At 33.5% G+C, this 18869-nt stretch overlaps 3 protein-coding genes across 4 annotated transcripts; 1 reads left to right on the top strand and 2 right to left on the bottom strand.

Annotated features, from left to right (window-relative positions):
• The first annotated feature begins 341 nt into the window (after positions 1-341).
• Positions 342-5674, top strand: LOC114395470 (protein NRT1/ PTR FAMILY 5.1-like). Its single transcript, XM_028357258.1, has 4 exons — positions 342-565; positions 953-1170; positions 2179-2735; positions 4539-5674. The coding sequence occupies exons 1-4, from the start codon at positions 460-462 to the stop codon at positions 5422-5424; spliced, it is 1767 nt and encodes a 588-aa protein (XP_028213059.1). The 5' UTR covers positions 342-459; the 3' UTR covers positions 5425-5674.
• A 1229-nt stretch (positions 5675-6903) lies between these two features.
• Positions 6904-11540, bottom strand: LOC114394819 (CBL-interacting protein kinase 2-like). 2 transcript variants are annotated; one of them, XM_028356493.1, is made up of 2 exons: positions 11132-11540; positions 6904-8922 (listed from the first exon to the last, which is right to left on the bottom strand). In XM_028356493.1, the coding sequence occupies exon 2, from the start codon at positions 8640-8642 to the stop codon at positions 7293-7295; it is 1350 nt and encodes a 449-aa protein (XP_028212294.1). In that variant the 5' UTR covers positions 8643-8922; positions 11132-11540; the 3' UTR covers positions 6904-7292. The 2 variants fall into 2 exon arrangements, with proteins under 2 accessions (XP_028212294.1, XP_028212293.1); XM_028356492.1 differs by lacking the exon at positions 11132-11540 and adding an exon at positions 9282-9511.
• A 3041-nt stretch (positions 11541-14581) lies between these two features.
• LOC114397543 (uroporphyrinogen decarboxylase) lies at positions 14582-18257 on the bottom strand. Its single transcript, XM_028359624.1, has 6 exons — positions 18031-18257; positions 17537-17658; positions 16587-16697; positions 16272-16460; positions 15630-15755; positions 14582-15203 (listed from the first exon to the last, which is right to left on the bottom strand). The coding sequence occupies exons 1-6, from the start codon at positions 18128-18130 to the stop codon at positions 14688-14690; spliced, it is 1164 nt and encodes a 387-aa protein (XP_028215425.1). The 5' UTR covers positions 18131-18257; the 3' UTR covers positions 14582-14687.
• Positions 18258-18869: the final 612 nt, after the last annotated feature.

Raw genomic sequence — 18869 nt, 5'->3', positions numbered from 1 at the left:
GATGATAAAAGATTTTTATATTATAATTAATTATGAATTGTCATATGATAAATTAAGTATCATCTTAAATATTATAATTATACGTAACAATTAAATTCTTTCTTTAAAATAGTATATAGTACGAACAAAATCAGAAACAAATTGAATAATTAACATGGTGCATGAGTGAAAGAAAAATAAGAAAAAATAAGAAAGAAAAGAGAGTTGGAGTGAGATAGAAAAGAAAATGAGTGTATATTGAATATTTTCCTAATAAATTTAAAGATGCCGTGATGGATCATCTGTTAGAGCAGACCTTACCTTAATCTAACATATGATAATAAGTATGCTTTTACGCAGTATATATAGCCGCTACCTCTGTTTTCTCTAGCAGCAATCTCTTTCTCAATTTATTGCTTTCCTTGATATATCACTATATAGCTCTTATTCTTTTTTATTTTATGCAATATATCTCTTCAAATGGAAGCCAAAGCAGATTACACCCAAGATGGCACTGTTGATTTCCGTGGCCAGCCTGCAGTTTCATCTAAAACTGGCAAATGGAAGGCTTGCGCTTTTCTTGTTGGTGAGCACATATACTAATCGATTATATATTCTAGCCATATGTATTATGATTAATATTTACTCACTGTTAAGCTTTTCTTTTTTCTTACAAGATCTGCACTGTTTGATTTTAACTATCTCCAACCTTTGAAGATTAATTTTTTAATTATCTGTAGATAGAAGGAGAAACAATTTGTAGACCCTTAATTGCATTATGCTGATATATAGATTGTTATGCAAGCAGCATATTCGATCTCCACCTAGTAGTATATCATTCCAAAATTATAAGTCTTTACACTGTTTCTGAATATATAGTTGTTAATGGTTATATATGTCTGTGGAGTTATATGATACACTAACTCTCAAGTTTGATTTGTTATATGGCATAACATAATTAATATTTCTGCAGGCTATGAAGCATTTGAAAGGATGGCCTTCTATGGAGTGGCTTCGAACTTAGTGAATTACCTTACAACCCAACTTCATGAAGATACTGTTTCATCAGTGAGGAATGTGAATAACTGGTCAGGATCTGTGTGGATAACGCCAATTCTTGGGGCTTACGTAGCAGATTCTTATTTGGGTCGATTCTGGACTTTCACTCTCTCATCTCTCGTTTATGTCTTGGTAAGCTATAAGCTCTTATCTCTTTCAAACATAAAATCAAGAATATAATTCTCTATATTTCCTCCATGATGAATTCCGTCTACATTCATCATCTTTTTATTCCAAGTAGAGGAATCATTGATTTTTATAATAAATCTTTAAAAATTATATTTAAGATAATTCTAATTAATTTATATTGTAATTAAAATTTTACATTAACAATCAATCGAAGTTAAACTCCTCTTTCTTTTATTTTTAATATATACCAGTTTGCTTTTAGCTACTCCCAGTCAAAGATTTCAATTCCATTATTTGCACTCGTAGGACGCTATATGTGATTGCTAACTGTCATAAATAGTACATGACAAGTATTTATGATTCATATAACCCCACCATGAAGCTACGGCCTCACCTCAACCTTCAATTTATGTAAATGTATATAATATATATAGAGGAATATTACATGATATTTTGTACGAGATTATTCTCTCCTTTAATTTTTAATATAATTTTTAAAAGGAGTAGAAACAGGAAAGATTTTATATAGAATGCTACGCACAAAAACGATTTTTTTTCAATATATAGCAATATGTTTCATCTCTTTTTTGAAATTAATATTCTAATCAATACACTTCTTTCAATAGTGAAACTTATAGAATCTTTTGACTTTCAATAAATTTAACATAATAGTAGAGAATATTTAAAAGAGTATAATTAACATTTCTCTAATACTCGTATTCATTAATTTCAAAGCATGTGCACATGTCAATTTATAATTGAAAATGGATAAGAAATTATATTGGAATGCTGAATTACCATGTGATCGATGTGTTTTGTGGCATAACAATCATGTACATATGCATACAGAGGATGAAACTTGAAACCATATATGTTTATCATCCCAAAAGAGTGCACCTTAATAATTTCTTTCTATATTTGTTTTTAATAACTTTGTGATGTACATTTGTTTAGCTAGAAATTAAAACCACTTCACGCACTCACTATAGTTCCACTAATTGATCATCACAGGGGATGACTCTTCTCACAGTAGCCGTGTCACTCAAGAGCCTGAGGCCAACATGCACCAATGGCATATGCAACAAGGCTTCAACCTCACAAATTGCATTTTTTTACACAGCCCTTTACACTATGGCAATTGGGGCTGGGGGAACAAAGCCTAACATCTCAACTTTTGGTGCTGACCAATTTGATGACTTCAATCCCAATGAGAAAGAGCTAAAGGCCTCATTCTTCAACTGGTGGATGTTTACCTCATTCTTGGGTGCTTTGATTGCCACTTTAGGATTGGTGTACATTCAAGAGAATTTGGGGTGGGGACTTGGGTATGGGATCCCCACCGCTGGTCTTCTATTGTCTTTGGTCATTTTCTATATAGGCACACCAATATATCGCCACAAAGTAAGCACAACCAAAACTCCTGCTAGGGACATAATTCGTGTGCCAATTGCAGCCTTCAGGAATAGAAAACTCCAACTCCCAATTAACCCCTCGGATCTTTATGAGCACAACCTCCAACATTATGTTAATAGTGGGAAACGCCAAGTCTATCACACTCCAACTCTGAGGTGAGCACATGCGGTTTCACTTAAAAATACAATACTAGTATTATTCATTTTACATTGCTCTTTATTTATTCGCACATTATTACACCCCTCTGAAATGAATAAATGTTACTCAATATCTTGAGACGAAAAAGAAATCAAAGAGAGAAAAGTGAAAATATAGCAGGCAAATAATAAAAGAGAAATCAAAATATCAAATGAGTGTTCATACTTTTGGAGTTTTATATATGTATCATTCTTGCCTTTGAAATATGTGACTACATATGAGTGATGTGGAAGAAACTGTACATATATCACATGAAAGCAAAATTTCTTTTTAGACACCTAAAATGTTATTTAACACCTAGTGAGAGATAAAGAAAAAAAATATGTATATGATAGTGATATCATGTGATAAAAGGAGAAAGATAAAATAAAAAATAGAGTATTAATTAAATGTTTGGAAAAGTTGAGTGTTAGAAAACTATTGATGCTTGTAAAAATGAGTTAAATTGCAAACAAGTTTCTTTGATATTATATTTGTTTTAGACCCTATTTCAATATTTTTCTTTTATAGTGAAAATTGGGTTTCAGTTTTTAGTGTAAAAAGAACAAGGATATATGTAGGGATAAAGTATATATGAAAGAAAACTGATTTAACTGAAAGCAAAATATCTTTGCTCATTAATTAGGTTATACAATCAGGATGAAACATGTGATAAGAAAAAAAAAAGATAAAAATAAATGTGTAGAAAAAATATTTATGGAAAATAAATAATCAAAAGAGACAAAGGGAGGAGAAATATAAAATAAGTGGGGCAATGTTGTAATAATTTCATTATTTAAAAATATAAATAAAAATTGATACCTTATTAAATATTGTATATGATCATCTTTTATCGTTCACTTATTTTTTATTTTACTTTTTCATATATATACACATCTAAAATATGTGCATCAATGATTCAGATTAGTACCACAAAAATGGAGAAATAAAATAACTGAATGTGATATATAGCTCAAAATAAAGATCTGATCAAAAGGGATTCATATGAAAAAAAGCCGATTAATTCTTTACAAACAACAAGTACATGCATTAAATGACAAGTCATGTTGTTTCATTTTCATGGTCACGAAACATTTTCCATGTAAAGATTGTTGTCCATAAGTTGTACATAAGTGGTAGGGGACTGATTTAAGCTTGTCCGGGCCTTGTGGGGTAATACACAGTAAAACTTGGAAGCATCTATGAAAGGCATTTTCCAATTTCCCTCTATACCCAACTCATCATCAATTTGACAGAGAATCTAGAAAATGGTCCATGTCTAAAGATTCCTTGTTCCCCGTTTTAATCTCTTGGCTCTGAGTCAGTCAAAGTCAAAGGGAGTCTCATTCATTCTGTACAATTTGTGTGCACAACCAGGGAACCCACAATTTGAGGCAAAAGAGTGAGGCATTAGGGGCCAACTATATCATTCCTCTCATTGAATTCCTTCCATGTGAACACTTCACACTATCTTCTTAATTTGAGGCCTTCTTTCATCATGACTAGTCACTATCTTTCAGCCAAGTTGTTTTCCACAGTTGTGACCACTGGCCACAGATGCACCACTGTCGCAAAATTATCACAAACAATAGCTATCACATTTTGCATGCAAAACACGGTATAGTCCCCATTTGCACTCTTGGTGCATAGAGAGACACATAGGATGGATTTGTTGGCAGAAGATTGGATCATTTTAGGAACATTTCACTGCTACACAATGACAAAATATAATTTTCTTAAACACCAATTTTGTTAGAAACTGAAAACTTAAGTGTGTTCAGGTTTTTGGACAAGGCTGCTATTAAAGAAGTCAGTGCTGGCTCCACAAGAGTACCATTGACAGTATCCCAAGTGGAAGGAGCAAAGCTTATCTTTGGCATGGCCCTTGTATGGCTAGTGACACTGATTCCAAGCACCATTTGGGCACAAATCAACACTCTTTTTGTGAAACAAGGCACCACTTTGGACAGAAACCTTGGCCCTCATTTTAAAATTCCATCAGCCTCTCTTGGAAGCTTTGTGACACTCTCCATGCTTCTCTCGGTGCCAATGTATGACCGGTTTTTCGTGCCGTTCATGCGCCAGAAAACCGGCCACCCTAGAGGAATCACATTGCTTCAAAGGCTTGGGATTGGATTTTCAATCCAGATCATAGCCATTGCAATTGCCTATGTAGTAGAAGTTAGAAGAATGCATGTCATAGGAGCAAACCATGTAGCTAGTCCTAAAGATATTGTCCCTATGAGTATATTTTGGCTGTTGCCTCAGTATGTACTAATAGGAATAGCAGATGTGTTCAATGCCATTGGATTGCTAGAATTCTTCTATGATCAATCCCCTGAAGACATGCAAAGTCTTGGAACTACATTCTTCACTAGTGGGATCGGTGTTGGGAACTTCTTGAACAGCTTTTTGGTGACAATGGTTGATAAAATAACAGGAAGGGGTGACAAAAAGAGCTGGATAGGGGACAACTTGAATGATTGTCACTTGGACTACTATTATGGGTTTTTGTTGGTCATGTCAAGTGTCAATATGGTGGTTTTTCTTTGGGTTTCAAGTAGATACATTTATAAGAGGGAATCAATAAGGGTCAAGGAGGGTCTTTGTGTTCAAATGGAGGGAGGAAACCCAACTTTGGACGCCTCTCTTGGTTTACAAGTGTGATAACTAGCTATAGGGTGGTGGTAGGCCTAGGCCATGATAAAATAACCAACCAGTAGTATCATATTAAATCTAAATTTTCTTGACAGATTCTGCGGCAAACTGATAAGTGATTGTTTATTTGAATTTAATTGGTCCCACCTATAAGTAAAGTTGGAGCCAAATAAATTCAGATACACAAGTTTGGGTAGAATTTATGAATGTATAAATTAATATTAATATATATATATATATATATATATATCACTAGTCACTACACCGTGTGTGCTATTTTGTAAAATGTGTGCCATGATGGTATTTTTTTTTCCTACTTTTGCTAATAAAATTTCATGTGAAAATGATATGTTTCAATGTATTATCTTTTTATTTATGGAATAGATATATTTTAAATACTGAAGCAATGTATCCAATTAGAAGAACGCATTGGATAAAAAACCACCAATTCTTATGATTCGGTGGTGAAAAATATTCATGTCCTTCACGTAGATATCTGAACCAAATGCAGTGATAGAATGATGAAAATGAAGGACTTAAATCGCATCATAATTAATTGTATGGTTTGATTGGAGAGCCCTCTGAATCTATGCTAAATCGAAACGGAGACTTTCTTGAAATTGAGTTGAAACGTTTTTAGTGGGAAAAATATTTGACAAATTCCACGTGGTTTCCGCCTTATAATTATCCCAACCTTAAGATACCCGGAAATTTATCAATTCAAAACTATACAAAACTTGAATTGAGGACAATATAAAGATTATTTAATGCCCTTCTCTATAGAAGAAAAAAGGGCTAAGGATGAAGTGTCGCCATTGATAGTTTGATAACCAAAATAGTAAGGACGCATGACACAACAATGAACCACATACCATCATCACTAAAAAGTAAAAACATTTTCCCTTCAGTTGCTTTTGCTTCTTGCGCTTAAACATGGTTAAAGGTGTGGGGTAAACTTCATTCTAGAGGAGTGAGGTTCTTCCAAGAAAACTACCGATAAGTAAATAGAGCTTCATAATGCTTGAGTTTGTGGCAAAACGTGATAAAGATTCAACCAGTAAAAGCTACACCCTAACTTGAAAAGAGGGGTTGCGAAATACAGTGCACCTTGAACCTTTTTGAGTAAAATATAGAATTGGTAGCTATTGATGAAGATTCATCAGGAAGATTTTTTTTAATGAAATACAAGCACTTAACTTATATGGTTGGGTGAAAACATTTAACTTCTTTAGTTTTCTCATTCCATCATGTACTTTATAGAATGGACCCTAAGATGATCCAAACTCGAAAAAAAAGAACTAATGGTCTAATACAATAAACATTGAGGACCAAAATTAGTTTCGTTTATTACAGAGCAGAAGATTTAGGCAACGATTTGTATGTATTTTAAGCTATCAATTTGTGTGCAATGACTCATTACAAAAAAGTTGGAGTTCCACCCATTGATAAGGACGGCTAAGTGATTTCACTATTAGTCATTCATAAACCTTGAAGAATATATATCAATATATTATGTATGACACCAACGAACAACCTTGATCACACAACAACCGAATAAGCTTCAGCCGAACTTTTCCTTTTTTTTTTTATTACCACTAAGACTGAACGTCAGCGCTGTATCTATAGGTTTTCTTACAGTAGTTGCATGATGAAGAACCAGAACCTTTGGAAAACATTACAGATTTTGATTTCGAATTTACATATTGGCATAAAAAACAAAAGAACTATTTCTAGCAATGGTATAAAGTAATGACATCTCAAAATTCAGCCGGCATTCTCAACCAAAACCATGTATAACATAGTATAAATATCAACAAGTCAATTACCATAGTAACTCAACTGTAATTAATTCATAACTTGAAAAATCAATGAATCTTTTAAGGAGTACACAACCTTGCTACTGCATGCTGCTCACCTTGCCAAACACCGACAATATCTTTGAGAGCTGGTCTTAAGTCCTCCAATATCTTCTGGTATTCTAATGTATCACCGCTGGACTTCTTCAGCTCAACCAAATGGAAAGATGGGGCGACCTCAAATATTTCAGCATCAATGGAAAGTGGTCCTTTTCTACCCTCCTTGGATCTCTCCAATTTCAGCAACCCTCCATCCTTCTTAATTATCTCCATCCTCAAAGTGCGAGCAATATCCTCCATGGTAGACATGATTGATGAGGCAGAGCTCATAAATGTAAATTTGGTATCATCCAGTTCAACATTGCCAGCAAAGAGGCCAGACAAGTCAAGCCCAGCAGACAGAGAAATTATATTGAAAGCATTAAAATGTGCAGGTTTAACCACTGCTTGCTCTGCCTCAACAACAGCAGCACTTGTATTCTCACACAAGCCAAAAATTTGATCAGAAACAACTAAAGCCACATCAACAGCCTCTCTTTTCACTTGACCAGATTTAGGTTTGAATCCTTTTCTGAACCACGAATTTTCCATAACTTTTGCCATGGATATCCTGGTATTTGGGTTGGGGTCAAGGATTTTCGCTAACAGTCTGCGCACTTCAAATGGAAACCAGTTTGGACATTTGTATTCCGCCTTGCCTATTTTCTTATACAGTGACATAAGATTCAAATCATAGAATGGCAAATGACCAGCCAAAAGAACAAATAAGATCACTCCACAAGACCATACATCAGCTTTTGCTCCATCATAGCCCCTTCTACTTATAACCTCAGGAGCCACATATGCAGGAGTTCCACAAATTGTATGCAGCATGTCTTTTTGCCGGTGAGATTCAACAAGTGCACTCAATCCAAAATCCGCAACCTTGAGAACTCCATTCTCATCCAAAAGCAAGTTCTCTGGCTTCAAATCTCTGTGATAAACACCCCTGCTGTGGCAAAAATCAACAGCACTGACCAATTGTTGAAAGTACTTCTTTGCCTTGTCCTCAGTGAGTCTACCTTTAGCTACCTTGTTGAAAAGTTCACCCCCTTTGGCATATTCTATGATGAAGTAAATCTTGGTCTTGGTGGCCAAGACCTCATAAAGCTGCAAAACATTGGGGTGTTTAACCAGTCTCATAATCGATATCTCTCGCTTCGTTTGATCCACCAGCCCAATTTTTAGAACTTTCTCCTTGTCAATCACCTTAACGGCAACACTCTCACCAGTTCTGACGTCCCTTGCATGGTAAACCTTCGCAAAGTTTCCTTGACCTAATAGCTTCCCAAACTCATACTTCTCCATCAACACATTCCCTCTTTTCTCCATTTTCAAGCACAAACCCTCAAACACAAATTAAGCACCCCGGTTTTCTAAGCAAGGAACCTTTCTCTCTCAAGGATCTGCTTACCTTTGAAAAAAAACACACCACCAGCAATTTCAGTGCTTATTAGCAACACAATAGATACGTTACTCTTTCACCTGAGTCCTTTAATCTCCTCAAGAAGCCACCAAAAAACGCATTTAAGATCAAAATGGCTTCAGAGAAGGTGGTCCCAATGTTCAGACACGTATTTCATCACCCCCAGTGTCAATTCAAATGCTCTCCCTGAGAATGAGTAACAAAAACAGTAAAAGACACATATATGAAGGTTCCAAAACAAACACATACAAAAAAGTTCAATTAGAACACAAACAAATTCATTGAAACAATCCAATGAAACAAAAAAGGGTATTACAAAAATCAAAACTAGAACATTCACAAGGTTAGAACTTAATCAGATGATCGTCTAAAACCCAAAAAAAAAGGCAAATAAAAACGAACCCTTTTCACTCTCCATTCGTGATCATCCAAACAAAGAATAAGATAAAAGTTTAGGAGAATTCAGATGAATTACGACAATGAGGAGCCTAAGAAGATCCCTAAAAGGGTGTGAAGAATGAAGAAAGAGAAAAAGAAAGGGTTACCGTTTGAAGGGACGAGGAGAGCCTTGAAGAGAAGAGATCGAACGTTAGACACAGACCAAAAAGCATAATGCTACTCGAAACAGCAAGTAAGCTTAGTTGTTATAAAGGAGTTTCTTTGGTATTCCTACGTTGTCAGATACAAAGATGAGTCCAGTTTGAGTTAATTCCGCGTCATCTTTCACTGAAATTCAAAAATGCTTATCGATATTGCAATTTGGTCCCCTTCCCCAAGTGTATGTTCCAAAACTAAGTGGGGGCACCAATACATACTTAATTCTAGTTATATTGAATTTATATCTCTTAATTGAAAAAGTTTATTAAGATCGATCATTCTGATTCTGTATCATGGTGAAAAAAACAAAAACTCACTAGCACAATTATGTAGCAATTATGTGAATTTTTTGGCACATAAGCAATTATGTAGATTTTATGGAACATAATTATGCAATTAAATAATTTGGGTTTGTGCAATAAATTTTTAGGTAAATTTATATGCGCAATAGGGGTGAGGTTGGATTAAATTTAGTCTAATTTTTAATTCAATTCAATAAAATTTAATTGAGTTGGATTTTTATTTTTTTTTCTTTAACAACTCAATCTTAATTGGATTGAGTCATCTGAATAGTTAAAAATAAATATTTGACTTTTCTTTAACTCTTAATGAAAAAAATGCCTCAAAATAAATAGTTTTTTATTGTTCCATTGCTTCATAGTTTTTATAATTGAATAGTTAATATTCATTACTTCATTGTTTTGCAACTCATAGTTAGTATTCAATAAAACCATTAAAATTGTTTTACATCTCATGGTTTTTTTGTTTTTTTATTACTCACAAATTCTCGCATACAACGAGTAGAAAGAATTAGACAATTTTTTTTAATTATGTATTTATTATATGATTAGATTTGAAACTTATGAAATCGTTATGTAATCCAATTTTAAGTTAATGCACTAAAATAACATAACCCAACTCAATTACCTATCCAACACAAATGTAATTGGGTTGAGTTTAATTGGGCAGGTTCGCAGGTCAAGGACAACCTATTTACACCTTTAACAACTTAAGCATGCTATTGGATGCTTTGACCACTAGTATTAAGAAAATCTCTTCATTCTACCACTTTTATTTATATATATATATATATATATATATATATATATATATATATATATATATAAACAAATCACTTCCTCCTCCTTGAGTAACAAACTCTAAACTCCATATATCATTAGCTATCAATTCTATTATCTTTTTATATCGAACATGTAATTCATTTTTGTATGTAGTCTTAATTTCAGAATGAAAATCATTCTACTCTTCACTCCCACTTTTACCCGATTCAAAATCATTATTGGATCTAGAATCATTATGTTCTTCACTAAGCAATCTGGATCTTTGTCTTCGTCCAAATGAATCTTGGTTAATGTCATTAATTTACATCACTTACTACAAAGTGTACTTTTAGTCTCATTGCAGTCCCAAGCTGGTAAATGAAACTTCATAATTGTTTGTTGTGAAAAAAAAAAGAGAAATAACCAATTGAAGAACACCACGTACAATACAATAAATTAGCTTCAATTTTTTTTTACAGGAATTAGCTTCAAAATTAAGGTTTCAAGCAAGTGCATGATTTGATAGCTAGACTAAGCAGCCGAATACTAATTCAAAAACACCACAATAGTACAATCCTTGAGAGCATTATAACATTAATTCAACTCAATGCACAAAAATAAAGCTCATAAGTAAACAAAACCGCATTTGAATGCACAAAGATAAAGCAAACAATAACAAAAAGACACATAACATGATTACTAAGTTTAAAAAAAATTCATTTGTAACAAAGCAAAACCTGGGTTGCACGTTAAGATAGACTTGAGCCCAAATGTTCTCCTGCTTCTTCCCAGCCTTCAGAAAATTCCAGAAAAGTTCACCAATTGCTTAACTTCACCAAGAGAACTAATGGCGTGTTTGGAAACACTACGTTTTACACGTAAAAATCACGTTTGTGATGTGAAAAAACGCAAAAGGAACTAGTAAAGTTCACTTTGACGTGAAAAAATCACACCCGTGATCTGTTTCCAAACACGCACTAGATTAGAAAAATAGAAACATGTGTAGTAACTCTTTTAGGAAAACACATTCTCATGTATGCATTCCGTTTGGCCACGTAGGGGAGGGGTAGCAAATTAAAACTACCCCCCAAATTTGTTTTTCTTAGAGGTGCAAAAGGAAACGCCAAGGTTTAAAATATAAACAGTTTTTATGATTGTACTTGTGTTAGCTTCGGATATGATATGATATATTTATATATAAACATGTACACTTCAGATGTTGTTATCAACGTGCACGTTGCCAAAATTTCAGACTCGGATGTTAGGTAACATTAATATAGTTGAGTGTTGTTTTCTTTGGTTTTGAATTTTCCCTCTAGTTAAAGGTAAAGTGGACCCACTGCTTACATGTATCTGATCAGGATTTGGTACCTTATCGGTTATCACATTATTTAATTTATGGTATTGTCAGTTATTACATCACTTAAAGACCACGTATATGCGTATTTCTCTTCTCTGTAGGTAGCTTAAGTCTTTCACTTGTTTGCTTTTCATGCCTTTTTTTCAATTAACAAAAACGCCTAGCCAACCAGTTTGCACCGATGAAAAAAGTGTATCAACCTACCCATTCTCCATTAAGTATATGATTTGTGTTGGTAGACAATATGCATCCAAGGGAAGTTCTCACTATTAAAATTTTGAAGATCTCTAATCAATTTATCCTTCTGTTTTGGAACAGTGAGTCACAAAAGAAATATATCTGACAAGCATAAATATGTAATACGCTTAATGAAAATGGCACAATAATCTGTTTTGAGAAAAAAGTACAAAATTTAACAACTTATAATAGAAGACATTATTAGATAATTTATTTTCACATGTGCATTTTGAAAATTGTTTATAAAATTAAGAAACCATAAACAGCTTAGAATTGTTTTCGCACGCGCAATTTGTTGATGTTGATATCTCGTGTATAATTTCTTTTAAAAAAATTGGAACTTTTCTTAACAAGCAAATTTGTCTTTTGTTTTGTTTTCGAAATCAATACTGAAAGTTAGAACAGAAAACTTGTTTTAAAATTTAAAAAAATGGAATTTATTTCAAACAAGTCTTCCAAGGAGCTGCAAGCATCTCAGCACTTGGAAGTTTGCACTCCCCATGAGATTCATCTTCTGCTAGTTAACATTGATGAGCTTTATCTTTTGGCCAGTTAACAGGATCTTGCAATATTTAAGGTACTTTTGAATCTTTTGGTATTAATTAAATTATTCAGCGTCAACAATTTAATCCTGAGAACGGGTAGAGAGTACTGGGGTGCCCTTTTGTTTATGTTAAAAATCAACCACTCAAATTAAAATCTTAACATCTTCAGCTCAATCTCATTATGGAACAAATCGCTGGGTTGTGTTGAGTTGGGAACTTTCCTATAGCATGGTCTTAAAGCCTTTGTTGTCATGTTGCAAAGAACCATGTTTGATACAACATATTCCTACCGAAGATCATGTCATGTATTCATGTTCATGTAGTTGACGCATTCTAGGCTTTTGAAACAATCCCAATCTTGTACGATCTGCCATTATAATTTACTACTATACAAGACACGCAACATTTGATGTGTTATATTTAGCCCACTTATCAAATATATATCAAAGACAATTGCATCAGCAAACCATCAACATTACCAAAAGATTTGAATCTTCTCATGTTATTTTCTTGTGTTTCTCTTCGTGTTATAAAACAGAAAATTACAAAAATAGTTATATCATCATTATTCGTCAAGTGTTCAAGATCTACTTTGTTAGGTTCAATTTAACAAATAGTTACAATATCTATTTTATTCTATTTTACTGCAATTAAACAACTTCTATTTTCACTCTATTTCTCATCAATTTTTTTTTTCTTTTTTTCACCTGCTTACTTCATCTCCTTCTATTCCTTCGCTCTTTACCAAACAAACCTTTTAGGATGATGTGACTGTGACTCACTTGCATCCAATACTAAAAATAGAGTGCTTTATATTATAAGGCATATTAAGGAGATTTAACTCAATTGATTGATCAAGTGTGAATTATTATAAATTTTTTATCCATGTCTTTGATTTCTACAAATAAAAATAAGTATTATAAGGTATAACTCCTATGATTCCATCTCATATTATCACTCTACTGAATCCTAGATATGACTGAGTTACTTGAATAAGATCCTCTCCAAAATGAAGAATACCCCTCTCTCTCTCTCTAACTCTCTCTCTCTCTCTCTCTCTCTCTCTATATATATATATATATATATATATAGTAAGCATTATAGTACCTTTACAATAATTCATCGAAAAGAAATAGTATTTTTACAACTACTCACATTTTTGCCTCTTTAATGGACCAACATCATTACCGTCATTTTGTTTCAACCTAAAACAAATCCATGGACCTTGGATTTAGTCAACTTGGCAAGATCGTGTAACTCTCTATTTTTGTTTTTTAACATGGACATGTCTCCACCACAAGGAAGATCGTGGACCAAAGTAGGATCACACAAACTAGACCGTTGCTTCGTGCACCTCCATACTTTGTTTCTTGCCCTCCATTGCATGATGCAGGAAACAACATATGAAGACGCAGGAAGTTTCACTCCACAAACTGACATGCGTTGGTGGTCACCGGTTGGGTGCTCTAGTAGCATATCTTACGTTGGGTTTTGGATGGTACCATGCATATTTGTTTTTTAATGGAGTTAAAAACATTTATAATAATTATTTATTTACCAAATATAGAATTATTTACTTGAATATGCAAATTGATGGGCCAGTTTTCAACATATTCGTTTGGGACCGAATCGACCTTTAATGCTTGTTTAGATGGCTCAATTGCACTACTTTGGACAGTGTTGTAATTTTGATTCTCCATTAACTAATTGAAAGAAAAAAAAAAATCAGGTTCCACTATTAGTTTATAGTTTATAGTCCAACTACTAACCATTTTATATTTGAAATCAATAGCTTAAATAGGAGATATGGTAATTTATAAATAAAACATTTTAATGGATTAACAGATTACTTTGATGTAAAAAATTTATATTTTGATATTTAAGTAAACTAAATTCAGAAGAGTCCATTAGTATGGTAACTCTGTAAACGTATTGTGCGAAGTACATACACGGTAAATCACAGTCCATGTCCCTAGCTTTTATTCGTAGTTAGATGACAGATTAACAGGGACATTTTTTTCAATTAGAAAAATTGGGAAATTTAGTTGCTCTGAGAAAATGCATTAGAGAATCAAAATCAAACACCGATCATAGTAAAGAAACTAAAAGTGCAATTAAACAAAAAAAAATGAATTAATCATAAGTAGCTGCTTAGTATCTGATTGATTTAGCAACCTCAAAAAAATGTGCAACATTCTCCTCAGGCGTACCTACTTTAATGCCATGTCCAAGATTCAAGATATGTTTCCCTCTACCTGCTTTTCTCACAGTATCATTTATCCGATCAGTGATGAACTCTTTTGAACCAAAAAGAACGCCAGGGTCCACGTTCCCCTGGACAGCTATATTCGGTCCCAGTCGCCTCCTACCATCAGCCATATCAACCGTCCAATCCAAGCTAACTACATCCACGCCTGTCAAAGCTAGTCTTTCAAGCAAACCCCCAGACCCACTTGCATAGAGGATCAAAGGGAGGTTTGGATGACTTTTCTTCACAGTATCAATAATCTGCTTCAAGTAAGGCAAACTGAATTCTTCAAAATCCACTGGACTAAGTTCTGTTGCCCATGAATCAAAGATCTGAACAGCTTGAGCTCCATTGTCAGCTTGGTATTGAATGTATCTGGCCATTGATGTTGTAAACTTCTGCAGTAATGAGTGCAGGATCTGTGGACGAATCACAGTTTCACAGTAATTGAGTGTAACGAGTTAAAGAAATAGTGCAGAAATTGATTAACAAATGACTTCCTTCTCGGCTAAGACTAGATTTTTAATTGCGTAAATATCAAAATTCAATGTGTCCCATCAATGTAAAAGCTCAGTCGTAATACACAAAATAAAAGAAAACAAAAGAATAACCTAAACAACTATGGTAACATGAACCATGCTAACTTCTTTCCAGTTTAACCAGAACTAATTTTTTAACTAAATGACCAACTCAAGGATTTGCTGGCAACTATCTGAACTCATCAGTATATTTCAGGTTTCAATATGCTGAAAAAACTTATTTAAAACATAAGAAAGTGTGAGTTGCATGCAATAAGCAACAAGTTTAGTATGCCTGAATGATAAGGGAAGATGTTTGAAGATTACCTTGGATTCAGAGAAAGCCAATCTCTTTATTTTTGAGAAGTTTTTTGATGAACCACCTTCAACCACATATGATGCCAGGGTGAATGGTGCCCCAACAAAACCAAGGACTGCAGCTTTATTATCCACCTGCAATCAATACTTCTGAATTCAATAAGATAGTAAAACATAGGGGCATAATACATCAATTGGGCCACAGAAAATAATGATAAAGCAACAATAATAAGAAATTTAGATGTCGGGTATGTTTCCATGAAGCTCCACCATTTGCTAGTACATGAAACAACTTTTTAATACAAAGAGGAAATGTAGATTAACTCAGCATCTTAATAGCCACCTACAGGATAGACAGTTCAATAAAATATATAGTTCTGTGAGTTTTCAAGGTATATGTTCCCCCATGTACCACATGAGATATGCCTTCAATCACCTGTTCTCCATCATTTCATGCTATTACAACCCCCCAATGATGATTCACAAGCAATGAGCATCCATAAAATACAGAGTTCTTTTTAAGTCAAACAAACATAAAGAATTTCCTGTCTTATGGAACTTGACTAAACAGACATGCTTCTGCTATAAGAAGGAAGTGGGGGGTAAAATGAACAAAAGCAGAAATGCAACAGAACATAGGATCAGTCTGACCTCTTTCCTCAAAATTGTCAGTGCTTCACCAACATATGGAACTGATTCTTCAGGAATAAACTCCCTCACTTGATCAACCTGGGCAGCTGTGTGAATAGGATCAAATATAACAGGACCCTTACCCTTCACAATATCAAAGGGTATATTCATTCCAGAAAGTGGGGTAAGAATGTCTGAGAATAAAATCACCTGTCACAGAATAAGTACCAAGCAAATTGTTAATGGCAACAAAATCAGAACCATATCACAAAAAGTGCGATGAAAAATGCCTGAAAAAGCATAAATAAATTAAAGAGTGCCAGAGAGTTATCTTACTCCATCGGGCTTAAAAACATGCCATGGTTGCAGAGAAATTTCCACCACGAGATCAACATTTTCAGATCTTTCACGGAATGAAGGATATTTCTCACAGATGGTTTGGTAACTCTGGTAAATAAAGCTTAACAAATTAGATCTATTTTAAACAAAGAAAACACACTTAACTAATAATTCACAGAGAAAAACAAAATTCTCAATTTGATGTTTGGTTGCATTTATAACAAGAAAGACGTTGGATTTAAATTTACAATTGAAGCAAATAGCATGGATCTTGGAAATTCAAACAAATTCTTGGGCTAAAATCATCCGGAAAAACTTCTAAAAAAATTTCTGATGTGAATATAATTTTGGAAAATGTTAACATTCTGTTAGCCATGTTTGGTTTCAGACAAGGTTAAAACTGAAAAATGACCCAGTTAACAACAGCACAACTATTTACACCAAATCCCTATTTAAACAAACTTCTCCATAAGATAAGAAGCAAAAATAAAATTAGCTTCACTAAAATTAGCTTATGCACAAGTTAATTTGCAAAGGTTTTCTCATTTAGCTTCTCCAAAAGATGATTTTAACTTATACATAAGCTAATTTTAGTCTATGGAAGAACGTTATTTAATTTTTCCTTATTGTTTTCTTCTCCTATAAGTATTTATAGAGAAGTTTATCCCAACAGAGTCCAAAAGCAGTTCCATTTTCATAAAGCAACACAATCCCACTGCGCATGTGAAACAAAGTCAACTCTGTTCTTTCATTCCGGTTAAAAGAGCAAGCGGTTCAGAACAGTAACTTCTACACAATATACAAAAAAATTACAAACACCAATACCAAACTAGGCTGTCCTAAACCTACAATTAAGTTTGACTTCTACAACTTCAATGGAATTCCCAAATTCTGAAGATTATTAAGTAAACCATAAATCACAAATAGAAATAGCTGCATGAACCTGCCTTCATGTACCTCCCTGCTTGCCTCATGAGCCAAACCGGGGGTCTTTCAACATCTATCCCACGAACTGCATTTAGCAAAAGAGGTTCACCAGCAGCTGTAGATTTTGGTTCTGCAACTGTTCCTGCACAAGATTTTCCAGAACTACTCAGATACAAAATAATGAAAGCTCATTCTTTAGTTAGGGAATAAAATTGAAGAATGGGTTTTGACTTTTGAGCTTTGACCAAAAAAGACGACCAAAAACACGCAACGAATTTAAATAATAACAAGTTCATGGCAAAATGGTGGTAATGAAAATCGTCAACTATGAGTTCTGGGCTGTTAAATTATAATTAAAAAAAAACTTCATTTAATTTGGGGACGAAAAAAGTTAAGAGCTCCACGATGTGTTATCTGGGTCTTGGTGGAAAGCTGAAAATGTCAAGAGAAGAACCCTAAAAATGAAAAACCCTAACAAGTGAATGATAATAATAATAATATAAAAAAATGATACCTTGGAGGGTGCAGGAAATTGGGGTGGTTGATTTGGAGGAAAAGAAGCAAGTTGATTTTCTGGGCAAGAAAGAGGTGAAGGCAGTGTTGACGCAAAGCATGTTTGAAATTGAACTGAATTGAAGAGTGAAGTTGAAAAGTTTGAAGGAAGTGATATGAAATGGGTATGGGGAAGGAAGGAAAGATAAGGGATTGAATCAGATCAGCAATAGCATTCACCAATGGCAATCCCCAATTTCTTCTGCTTTTGCCATGTCACCAACTGCTACATGGAATTTTGTGACAGTAGGCTTCCAAGCTTCCTATAATTTTTAAATTTGTCTCTTTTAATTTTTATGGTTAATAAATATTTTTTAAGTTCCAAAAGTATGATAAATAAATTTTGTTACTTAAACAATTTTAATAATACCGATCCTTTCCACGAAAATCTCTTTTTTTCCTATCTCTATTCTAATGAGCTTAAATCAAAGTTTTAATTTTCTGTTAAACAATGATTCGAATAAATCTTGAATGAACTCCTCGAAAACTTTGATGAAACTTAAAATGTAAATTTTAGAACTATAGAGATTAGATAAGTTTAAAATTTATATAGACTAAATGAATAATTAACCACATTTTTTATTAGGTGAAATTGTTTAAAAAAAATTTAAAAAAAGAATGATCTCACAATTTAACCTACTAAAAAAACAGTTAAAAGTAAATAGACAAAATATGTAATTAATTCAATTTAAAAGGAATACATTTTTATTAAAAATCGTGTCACATATATATCATCCAAACTTTTAAGTTTCACTGATCCTAGCAGTTATTTTATCTCAAGGTAGTAAAAAGGATTTAAGG

This window comes from Glycine soja, chromosome 18, assembly GCF_004193775.1.
Source record: "Glycine soja cultivar W05 chromosome 18, ASM419377v2, whole genome shotgun sequence".
In the NCBI taxonomy this organism is placed as follows: Eukaryota; Viridiplantae; Streptophyta; class Magnoliopsida; order Fabales; family Fabaceae; genus Glycine; species Glycine soja.
This window is presented reverse-complemented; position numbering and strand designations above follow the sequence as displayed.